The sequence below is a fragment of the Chenopodium quinoa genome, unplaced genomic scaffold, assembly GCF_001683475.1.
Source record: "Chenopodium quinoa cultivar QQ74 unplaced genomic scaffold, ASM168347v1, whole genome shotgun sequence".
Lineage (NCBI taxonomy): Eukaryota > Viridiplantae > Streptophyta > Magnoliopsida > Caryophyllales > Amaranthaceae > Chenopodium > Chenopodium quinoa.
The window spans coordinates 3,518,630-3,531,089 of NW_018745003.1; the positions used below are offsets into that span (position 1 = coordinate 3,518,630).

Genomic DNA, 12,460 nt, shown 5'->3' on the forward strand with positions numbered 1-12,460 from the left:
CCATATCCATGTTCCCATGACCTATTATGTCTTATCGCCTTTCATTCTTATTTGCGAGTTCATGTTTTGACCTAGATATTATTATTATCGATTGATAAGTAATAATTACTAATGGCAAAGCCAAGATTTTGAAGATGGAGAGTCATGGATCATTAGCTTTATATAAGTATTTTTATAGAAAAAAATTAAATCATAAATTTAGTTCTAACTGGGTGTCAACTGACACCTCATGCACCTTAATGGCTTCTCCACGTTTATATAACATAACTTTAAATACCATGCGTAAATGGTTTTATTTTTTATTTTTTTCTTCTTGAAAGTATACTCTATACTATCCAAGCCCTTAGTCTTCTTTAACCTCTAACCCTGTTTAATCATATCTATTAATTCATTAAGCATTTATAATTAGTAATTTCCCTTTTGTCTTTCTCTCTCCCCTTTTCTAATTTCTATCCATCCAATTGTTTTTCTTCTCTTTATCAATTACTTTCCAATAGTATTTCATTTAAATTGATTTGTTAGTGGGTGTGTTTTCCCATTGATCGAAATGACTCACAATGTTGATAGATAATAGGCAGCGATTATATCACATGAACATATGTTGTCATTCTCATAATTTACAGCTTATACATTCGTAAATGATCATTTTGATTATCTATCACTTAAGTATCATAAAATATCTCGAAATTTAATTAAAATTTTTACCACGGCTAGGCTATGTGGTGTTTCCTGTTTCCTATAATAGCTTACTGTATCTTTCGAACACGTCTCGCAGGTGTTTCGAGTTTTGACATGTTTGGTGTAAGAAGCCTGAGTTTAGACTTGCAAACAATACAGCTAGCTGGATGAACAAGTTATCAACAAGTAATTTCTTCTGAAACTTGTACATTGTGCGTAACATAATCCTTATCATACAGCGCATAATTCATGCTCTTAGTATACTTGATAGACAAACCTTATCATACAGTGCATAATTCATGCTCTTAGTATAACTGCTAGTGGTAGTTGAAGTAAGTTGTAGTATTACATTTTGTGTTAGTATCTACGAAGAGATAAGAGATCGAGGGACAAAAAAATACAGTAAAAAAAATACACGAAGGAGACGAGAGTAGCGTCTCTTCCCTAGTCCCCTCTAGAAGCAAGTGCTGCCTACTTGGCTACTTGTTCAAGAATAGGTATCTTCTTCCATGTCTCCTCCGCACCAGCGAGTTGCAGGGGAGGTAGTGAGAACATGCTCACAGTCGAGCTTTTGCTTCTGATTTCTTTCAAGGCTCTTAGTGCCGAGATAGTGCTCTTCATGTAGAGGCTCTCCATGTACTCGATCTCTGCAAGTTCCTTCGGACATTTGAGCAGACCGTTATTATTGCTGGTGGAACTGGTTGTAGGGTCACACCTCTCATCACCATCGGCTGAATAGGCTGTAGTTGGCTCGTCATCAGTGGGAAAGAGAAGGTCGAGCATTCTTTCACATTCTTTGACGAGCTTGTAAATTAAGTCGGTTGTGAAGAAAGGCTGCTGCAAGACCCTCTGAATAAATGGTAAGCGAATGAGTGCGCCAGTTCTTTTGTCGTACTTCTTAAGAATTTTCACCAAACCTGCAATTGGAAGTCCAGAATTGAATGAGAAAAATGCTAAATAAGAAATTAAAAGGGAGTCTGTGAAGCTTAAGAAGCTAGAAGCAAGTTTATATCCTGTTATTGACAAACATATTAAGCCAGAAGGCAGAGGCCACCCACACATAAAGTCACAACAGGACTCTGTAAGAAATTGTTCATTAAGTAATAATCAATGCTTTAAATTGTTAAGTCGCTAGAAAATCACATTTTAAGGGAACAATTTGCTCATCTTCCTTGTATTGGAGCATCTAGAGTCAAGGCTATCTACAGTCGCACAGAAACAAGCAAGAAGACAGACCCGTCACGTATTTATGTTAGCTACGAAAGTATGGAACACACTGTGATTTGCAATATGGACATGAAATATTGCTCAGAAATCTCACCAAAAACTTGGTCAATAATAAGAAATTTCATCAACTCATGTCACAGAAAAATGTCCCGGTGAGCAAACAAGATTGTTATTCATGTGTCAGAAGTATTCAGCAGCGAACTAGGTAAATTGTCCTGTGCCAAAAACAGCTCAAGGTACTTGGAAATATATAGAAAACAGTGAACTCATAAGGCCAATAACTTCAAATAAGGTCATTAGAAAAGGCATTTGTTCTAGAATTTCTAGTCTTTGGACTATTAACCCTGAAACTCTCTTGATCTCCAATATTTTCTGTTAGGGTAGCAGAAGTGCAGATTCATGACTTTACACTAACCCGGCTTTGAAACATCCACCAGTCCAACTCATACATAAAGGCAAGGCACAAGCTTCAATGTATGTATCTCGATATCAAAAATAAAATGGTCCAAGCTCAAATCAGTAAAATTCTAATTTTTCTAAACAATATTAAGCTACATGCTTTAAAAAGGGAAAAAAAGAATATTAGGAACCTTTATTTTCTTGAAGATTTTGTAAAGAAAAAAGTAATTTTTGTACATTATTTTATTTATTCCTTAAGATTCCTTCTTTTATTCTATCATTTGAATTGCACATCAAGACAGGTTGTGAAGCAGCTGAGAGGTCTGATCATGATCTAGTCCAACAATAGCAAATTAGCAACCACATTTCTTGTATATCCTTAAATATTGTCTTTCCCAACATATTTGGGACTACAAGGCATATGTGGCTGTTATTGAACATTGCAGATTTATCTTATTCACATCATTTGTGAATAGTGATATTGCTTTTATTTTTTCAAATATGTTGTATAGGCAATAGGCATGATCATCAAACCTAATATTATAAGTAGATGCTACACTCAATTCCATCTTCACCCTCTCACTATTCCCATCATTTTTGCTTTAAAGATGTACTATTAACCTAGTCTACAAGAATTGTAACTGGGAATTTTTTTTAAAAAATCATACACACAAGGACCACAATATCCTATTGAGTGTCTAGTCTGAGTAGCATCAATTTTAAACACAATATCAGTGAATTGTGATATTGCTTTTATTTTTTTCAAATACTTGTATGTTGTATAGGCATGATCATCAAACCTGATGTTATAAGTAAAGGCTACACTCCATTCCATCTTCACTCTCGCTATTCCCATCATTTTTGCTTAAAAGATATACTATTAACCTAGTCTACAAGAATAGTAACTAGAAATTTTTAAATAATTCATACATATAGCAGGGACCACCATATCCTATTGAGTGCCTGGTCTGACCAGCATCAATTTTAAACACAATACCAGTGAATAGACAAGTTCAAATAAAATCGAAATTCAAATCACAAAATATTAAAACGATCCTTATCTACTCAGTACACACGTGCTTTTATATTAATTTTAAAACACAAATAAGATACATATGTAAATTATGATTACACTATATTATAAAGGTAAGTTAATTAAAACGATTATAATATGCATGACTCAATAATAACACTTGCTTAGGTTTTTCTATTTATATTTTATTTTGGAAGACTCGTCCACCAGATAAACATAGTCAACAGACAGCAGCTGACCTGAAAACATAATCAGTTTTTCTCTTCTTTGTTGAATCATTGACAAGTGATAGTGTCACACAATTATACCCATAACAAAATATTCACAATCTAAAAACAATATTATTTTCCCTCAATCATCATTGTTCTCCATTTAGTGTCTACTTAGTACAAGTACTTACCTAGTAAAATGCAAGGGAAATCCTATTGTGAGATCCACGAAAGGTCTCCTTAGAGTCAACCCATAGAGAACATATTCAAAGGACTATATTCCATATGCTAATGGAATATCCAACTTAGAAAGCGACAACCTCAAGGTCCTCAACTATCATTTCACATCAACAATTAAGCAACCTTACCAATTATATTCATTATTACCTTCTAGAGTGGAATATTATCCCAAAATAAAGCATCAATCAACTATCATGCACCTTCCTAAACTAGTGTTACACTACTTCCGTGCAATCTAGTACTCTATCCATTTCAAACTAATTGCAACACTAAAAATTAAGTAAGAATTAGAACGTCATTAGCGTATAAGTCACAGATGATAGCTACCTGTATAATTGAGGGCACTGTAATTTTCCAACAAAACCATCTCCCCATGAAAATCAACAATCTCCTTCCTAACTTTGAGCATCTCTTCATAATTAAAAACCTTTGCCTTTGCAACTCTGTCTTGCAATTCCTACACTCAAACCAACACAAACAAAAACCAATCAACATCCAAGTATCAACTTCAACATTATTTCACAAACTTCTAGCTTTCAATTATCACACTAATTATGACTTAATCCTAATTAACCAATTTCAGTTCCATCATTATCAATCAAACTAACCAAGATTAGCTACAGAACACCAATAGTAAATTAACAGATGGCAAGTTTTGAAGCCATTAAAGCATGGATATTGATAGCATAACTGGCATAACCGTCCACTAACAGTGGGACCAACTCTTTGGCATCATCTAAGAGTTGCTAAAAATGCAAAACGACATTAACTAGCACTTGAAACGACATATATATATTGAATGAAAATCATTAACTACTCAACTAAATTAAACACAATTAGATCTTCATATTAAGCAAAAAATCAGATTTAGGCAAGTTTATCCAGAATCAACAAGTAAAACGACGTAGATTTAAGCCAAAATTCCAGCAAAACGCTTCGTTTTCCTCCATTTTTACAGCTCAACAGAGCACCTGATCACAAAATTAACAACTGAAAACCTAAATTCATCTGAATTTCACTCAATTCATCAAAACTAAACCAAAAACTTCATTAAATTTGAAAACATAATCAAAATTAATGTTAAAATCATTGATTTATACCTTTAATCTGATGATATATTCTTCCTCTTTCTCAACGAAAAAAGTATTGAATTTCTCAAGCTCATCTTCCAATAATCTGAGAAAATCAACCTCTTCCTTCGTCATACTTTCCTCACCGTCGATCCTCTGCTTCTTCATCGGACGGTCATTACAACTCTCATCACCGCCGCCGCCGCCGCCGCCATTGTTACAACCATTATTCTTCGGAACGATCAACTTCAACCGTTTCTTCAAATCTTTATACGACAAAAACTTATCTCGCCATTCTGGCAACGTTTCCTCGATCTGATTGCTCAAACTCTTCCCAAACTTCATCTGATCAAGAATCAATCAATCAATATTCAATCGAAAAATCACAAAATCGTCGCCGAAAAACGTCGGAAAATCACGAATGTGAAAGTTAGAGTTTATTGGAGGAGAGAGAAAATGGAAAGTGAAGATGAAGGTAGTAGAGGAGAGAGAAAAAATGGAGGAGGTAAGAGTCATATAAACGGTATGAAGAGAAAAGAAAGGAGGGAAGAAAGAGTAGAATATTCGAAATTGTTACGTGCGAATATCCTTTATTTTTTTATTTCATGCTTTTGTGTTATAAGTATATTTCTTGGTTTTATTCCTTTCTATTTTCAATATAAATTGGTTTGCATAAAAATAATATTAATATTGATAATTAAAAATATTAAAATTAAATTTAATTGATAACAAAAAGATAAGAAGAGTGGCTTTTGTGAGGTGGCTTAAGGTAAGGTGTAGTGTGGCTTGAGTTTTTGAAAGTGGGGTTAGTTTAGTTAGTTGGAATAGTGGTGTGATATAATTTTTGTGTGTTACAAGAAGTTTCCATGTGGAATATGCTTTTGGTGTATGGTATCTTCTTCTCTTCATGATTTAATTTTTTTTTATGATTTGCTTAATTTGGGGGTGCTTGTCTTCAAATCTTAGCAAAGGTTTATTATAATGGAAAAGTTATGCGAGAATATGGATTTGTGATCTGTTGTTGTTTCAGTGTAAGCAGTATGTCTGGACGTTTCAGTATAGTGATGAGAATATCCTTTAAAATATGTAATATTTGATATTAATTTTATAAGAGGACGTAACGTATATTCGCGTTATATACATGCAATTATTCTCGTAATATATATATATATATATATATATATATATATATATATATATATATATATATATATATATATATATTGGCTAGGACTATTAAAATATGCAATTGTTAGTGTTCTTTTGTGGACTTCTTTTGAAAAAAGCAAACATCTCATGGATGGATGGGCACTTTCTTTGTGTCCTTAGTTTATGGGTAGTTTCACTAGTAAATAGGACTATAATTTAATATAATTATTCTAGCTCAAGGTATGTACAATGTTATAATATGTTGTAGCATATTGATAGAATATTCTATCTCGCGTTGGAAAATATACATAGGTATGACTCCAAAAGACTTGTACTTTTCGTACAACAACAATATATTATATATACTTTTGATTAAATATATATTATATGGGTACATGTTAAATTACACGATAAAGTATATTCAAGGTCATGTTCAACCAGGACATACACAAACCATTATTATACATGAAAAAAAGGATATCACGTGAATTTGGATGACGTCATTTAAAAAAGAGGAAGATATTTACTTAATTCGAATGTGCCTATTACATTTATTCACTGTGCAATAAATACATCTCATGATATGATAATCCTTCATTACATTTATTCATTTATATCTATTGATAAGATTTTTAACCAAGAATTTACAAAATTTCACTTGTTTACTTGAAATTTACCTTTTCTTGAAAGGATACTTGAAATTTATTGAATCTATTGTTGATATAATAATCACGTACAATTTATTATCAAAAAGAAGAAAACAATGGTCCACACTTTGGATGAGGTTTAATAGGTAAAAATGAATATAAAAAAAAACAACTATATATGAAACTCTAATGACAAAAGGAGAATTTGAAAAAAGAACAGCATGAATTTCAAATTTCCACCCACATTCTCCCACAAGAGAATTTATACATAATGCATGTAGATGAAAGTTTACCTTTAGAAATATTGATTTAAAAAAATACTTCACTTGTAAGGTGGGTTAAGCAATATTATACTCTATACATCATATATACTAGATTTATATACACACGATGCGTGCTTTAAATTCCAAAAAAACATGTACAATAATTCAAAAATATTAACATATACTTCCTCTGCTCTTTTTACTTAACCTATTTCCTTTATCACGCTTGTCAATGCAAAACTTTAACGATCAATAGATTTAATTCTCCGATCCATAAGTAAAAATTATATAAAAGTTATATATTATGATAGTACTTAATGATGAGACGAATTCAAAAAGATTCACATGAATATGCTTTTCCTTACATATTATTCATAAAAGACGGTTAAAGGAGAAGTGGTGAATGGTGTAAAAATCAAAGTGGGTCAAATAAAAAAGAACGGAGGAAGTACTTCCTTCATTTATTTTTAATTGCAATAGTTTTTTTTTCCATGCTTGTCAATGCATAGCTTCAATCATTAATAACCTTAAGGGCCTGTTATATATGTTCCCCTTATTTTACTTATTTTAAGTCTAATTATTTCAGATAAGTTCAGTTTAGAAAAATTAAGTTTTAATAAGAGTTACCTAAGTTCAAATTACAATTAAAGTAAGTTTTGATAGATAAAGTTAAGTTCAAACAAGTTTAGTAAAGTTTAAATAAGTCCAGAAAATTGAAAATCAGATGAATAGAACATGCATACCCTTAAGTATAAATAATAAAAATTATACTCGTAACAAATTTATATTTTAAAGGTATATATTAAGACTAATCTAACAAATACCGGCATGACTATACTTTTACTTAAGTATGAATTTAAAGATAATCAAAGCATAACGTGTGATAGTAAATGAAGAAATGTTGCAACTAAAATAAAACCAAGAAATTATAAATTTTATTTTTAAAAAGGCATTTTAGATGCTCTACATAGACACTAATTTGTAAAAATTAGCTCAGAAAATAGAGATATGAGATATCATTGTAAGAATATTGATTTCAAATAGAGAAAGTGTCGTTTCGATTAAAGTCAACGATGTTAAAGCTGACTTAAGTCAAAATATAACTTTTAAGTTTCAATATCACAAAAATTTCCGTCGAGTACTCATATTACTTATTCATACGAATAAACATAAAAGTTAAACGTAATCACACTCCCTTAATATATACAGAGTATTTTAGTACTAGTTGTGAATCAATATCACTATCATAGTATCATATAACATTACAAGCCCTCATAGAAAATATATGAAGTATTATTTTTCATCATCAAAATACTCAAACAGTTTTACCTAGTATTCATTATACTAAACTTTGGTTATTCTAATATATGCCAAAATTAAATAAAATTCATTATTCGCGTAACGACACCAACGCGCCATATTAATCCTTCGTTTGAAGCCGAAGCTAGATTGAAAAGAAGCCTCATACAATAACACTAAGAATAATAATAACGTGAATAAATTAATAACCAAGAAAACAATATGCATAAATCTTTTGAGCAACTCATTTGTACAGAACTCCAGCTTATAGCTGATATAAACTCCAACTTTCAAAAAACATTGAATACAAAGAATTTGTAAAGTTATTGTCAAATCTAAGCAAAACTTCAAAAAGTTGTACAAAAAATAACATTGAAATTATATATTTTTGTCATTTATTGAGAGGAAAATATGTTTAGGTTACTTGAACTAGAATAAAATCAATAAACGCCAAGAAACTCAGCTTAGCTTGGACAAACCGGCTTGGCTCGTTAAACCGGCTTGGACAATTACACCGTCCTTTGCTCGTTAAATGAGTATGGTATAATTCTAAGGGCATAAGAATATGCTGAATTCGTCCCCACCAACTTATAAAAAGAATTTTATTTAATTAATAAAATAAAAAAGAAAATCGGCATTTATTCAAAGGAAGTGACATCTTCAACGAAGAAAAAATGATTAAATTAAATAAATAAAAAGAAAAGGAAAAAGAAAAATTCAAATGTTAAAAGTTTGAAGAGCATATTATTTAGGCACGAAAGTTTATACTTTACTCAATGAGCATATTATTAGGGGACATTTTTACTTTACCCAAGAAGGTCCGGATATTTGCTTGGTATATTCTTGGATCAACTAAGGAATCTTTGATTATTGAGCTCTTAACCCACATTTTTTTTGTTCAAATTTTAGCCTTTTGGCCCTTTTTATTTTTCTAGATCTAAGTTTGAACTTTAATTGTCTCTATGAATAAGGAAGAGAAGGTTTTGAGAGTGGTTGAATGATAGATTTGTTTAAAATTCGATTTGATATGTCGTGGCTGCAGATGTTGACTTTATAAGTGTGTTCAGCTTAAGCATAAGTATAAGACTGCTATTATCATAATTTTATAATGTTTTAAGGATATTTCTTCCCAAGATCTGATAAGTGACATCAATAATTGAAAGTGGAAGGTTATATTATTTTTAAGTATGAATGTGTTCTGTACGAGGATTATTTGTGTCATGCAGATCTACGTTCTGAATTGAATTTATATTTATTTATTTAACGAGGAATATGCTTTAATATTAGTTTTTTTGCAAGAATGTTTCAAAGTTTTTTCAGTAAAATGAAATGAACTCTTCTACTGGTTGATGAAATCAATGTTTCGCCATCATTAGATTACATGACTATATATAAGTTGGAATAAATCATACCATATTTTTATATGCTTAAAATTTTGATTTATGGTACTTTTATTGTTTTGTTAGAACAATACAGTGCAGGTATTGTGTTCCACTTGCAAAATTATAGCATGGAGGCATTATTACTTTGAATTGCATTATATTTTCCAATTTATACTTCAAGATTGTTCCATGAAATTTATTTGAGATAGGTGAGGATGAACTACTCTCATTATAATATAACTTCAATAATATAATTCATACCAAAAATAACATTGACATGTAATAAATAAATCTTGGCCCAATAGTAAACTAGCTTTATGTGGTTCGCAGGAAAAAATAAATAAATAGATAGTGTTTCTAAAATTCAGGGTTAAGTCTTTTTATTGTTTTTGGATTAAGTTCATTTAAGCCTAATATGTAATATACATGTATTACTCGTATATTATACTTCATATGTTAATTTTTTTTATATTTGAATTGTGCTTAAAATTAATACTATATGTTAGATGTTAGTTGGTATTGATTTGGAATGTGCCTAATACAATTTTAATTATGATCAACAAAATTTGGATCTAGATTGTTTTGATTAATTTTATAAAAACATAAATTCTCTATTAAAAAAAAAAAAGAGGAAAAAAAAAAGTGGAATAGATTGATATAAAGCAATGTCAACGATTCCACGAAATAGGTATAATTATTGTATGTCATGAACTGTACACCATTAATCGATCTAACCAAATTATTTATGTTATAAAAGACACATCTTTCCTTTTGACTTCTTGAGCATTATTATATGTTTAAAAGGGTAGGAATTTATCTTTTTGTTGATACACATTATTGGGGATCCTTAAAACTATAATCTTTATTCATAGATTTTGTTTATTAGCGAGTACTCTACTCAACTATTCGATTAATCAAGTTATTAATAGACTAAACTAGATATAGCTCAACATAGCACAATATTTAATTTATCTTCTAATGCACGATCAATCCGTAATTATATACTTCGTATCCCACTACATGATTAGTATAATTTGTTAGGTTTTAATTGTACAGTATAAATTAGTGACAACATATCATCACCTATCAATCTATCATAATAGTTATAAAAGCTGGCCTGGAGTTGTGACTCAAACTCTAATTTTTAATCGCTAATACAAGATGGAGTTGAATCTTTGTATTTCACACAATGTTTAAGCTATTTTAATTATTTATTTGGAAAGTTATTTGGATGTCGTGAAATAATTGAACATTTTTTTCTACTTGTGTAATATAAAGTTTTATCTTATATACTATGAATATGTATTTCAATAGTATATGAAGTAATTAGTAATTACATCCAAATTATCCCTTTTTTTTGGTGTACAAATTGTACAAAGATGTAGGTTACCATGTCACAAACCTTTTAACACCTCGATCTAACCCTTCCCCAAATACCCCAATAAAGAATAAAATAACTAATTTCAACATCAAAGCTCCAATTAAAGAACCAGATAAGACCAAAGGATATAATAAAGTAAAAAAATAAAATTAAAAAGAGTGCACATAATTTCTTTTTGAGCATATACGAAAGCATATCCAAATATCCATTACTTCCAACCCCACATGGGCCAGGCCCCACAGTCCACAAGCCCACAGCTTGGGAAATTACTGGTGATTTGTTAAAAAATAAAAAAAAAATAATAAAAAAAATAATAATAATAATATAATAAAAAAGAAAAAAAGAAAAAAAAAAGTGGGTATAAGTAAAATTATAAGGTTCTGTTAATTAAATATGAAACTAGTCTTTTAACCCGTGTAATACATAAGCTGTTAAAAATTAAATTCGAATAAAAATTGTTACTCTGTAATAAGTAATTTTTTTTAATTAATATCATGAAAAAGTAGAAAGAGTAATTGAAAGCAAGGGTGAATTAAACTAGACTCATAAAAGATATTAATTACAAGGAATGTGGAAAAATAAAATTAACAATATTAGATTCGTAAGAAAGGGTGAAGGATATATAACTATTATTTTAAAAAGAAAGATAAAAGTAGATGTGATAAGTAGCGCTAATGATTTGAGTTTTATTAGAGCAACTCTAATGGTTGTAGTTAGGGAGTTACTTGCAATATTAAATAATCCCTAGCTACTAGCTTAACCATTGGACCTAGAAAATGCAATTAGCTTGGCTTGTCAAGCTAATTTGCCTGGAAAAAAACTTGTTAAAATAAAACAAATTAGAATAAATAAAATGAAATTTATCAACGTAAATTAAGGAGGTGTGGTCCATTTAATAACTAGTAAGTTACTAGCTAACCATTGGAGCTAAAATGACAATTAGCTTAAAAACTTATGTGACATGACAAGCTAATTTAACAACTGACTTGCCATTAGAGTTGCTCTTACAAGTTTCCTTAATACTAGTCTTACTCTTTCCAATGTTGGTTATGCATCTGATCATTAGCTATGAAGTACCAACAATGCAATAGAAAATCAATATTTCTAGCGTTACAACCTTCAAGATTATCCCGCTTACATATACAAAATCATAAGTCAAAGATAATAAATCCAACAATAACTTTAGCCTAACTCTGTTTATAAAAAATTGAGATAAATGAGAACATACTGTAAATTAGAATAGTGCAATATTGAGAGCAAGGAATAGCTCAAGTGGTTAGAGCTTCCCTCTCGGTTCCAAGAGATCTTGGGATCGATTCACATTACTTGCCCTTGTGGCTCTCTAGAGGGTCGTTTGGTTCACTAAGCCGGAATGAATAGTATGCATTCTCATACTTGGATGATATGGATTCTATATCTCATACCGATCTAAAGTTGTTTGGTTTAATCATGGAATGAATTTAGTGGAATAATTCTTCCGTTC

The 12,460-nt window shown here is 30.4% G+C and overlaps 1 protein-coding gene across 1 annotated transcript; it reads right to left on the minus strand.

The window, feature by feature from the left end:
• Positions 1–868: 868 nt before the first annotated feature.
• On the minus strand, positions 869–5,488 carry LOC110707947 (SPX domain-containing protein 1-like). Its single transcript, XM_021886033.1, has 3 exons — positions 4,887–5,488; positions 4,114–4,243; positions 869–1,595 (listed from the first exon to the last, which is right to left on the minus strand). Exons 1-3 carry the CDS (start codon positions 5,199–5,201, stop codon positions 1,150–1,152), a joined length of 891 nt encoding a protein of 296 aa, XP_021741725.1. The 5' UTR covers positions 5,202–5,488; the 3' UTR covers positions 869–1,149.
• Between the last annotated feature and the right edge of the window lie 6,972 nt (positions 5,489–12,460).

Bases quoted from the DNA above. Each gene is read 5' to 3' on its own strand.
- LOC110707947 (XM_021886033.1), bottom strand. From the start codon at position 5,201: ATGAAGTTTGGGAAGAGTTTGAGCAATCAGATCGAGGAAACGTTGCCA. The intron at 4,244-4,886 runs GTATAAATCAAT...GTTTGAGTGTAG, and splicing joins AATATATCATCAGATTAAAG to GAATTGCAAGACAGAGTTGC. The intron at 1,596-4,113 runs GTAGCTATCATC...TTCCAATTGCAG, and splicing joins CAGTGCCCTCAATTATACAG to GTTTGGTGAAAATTCTTAAG.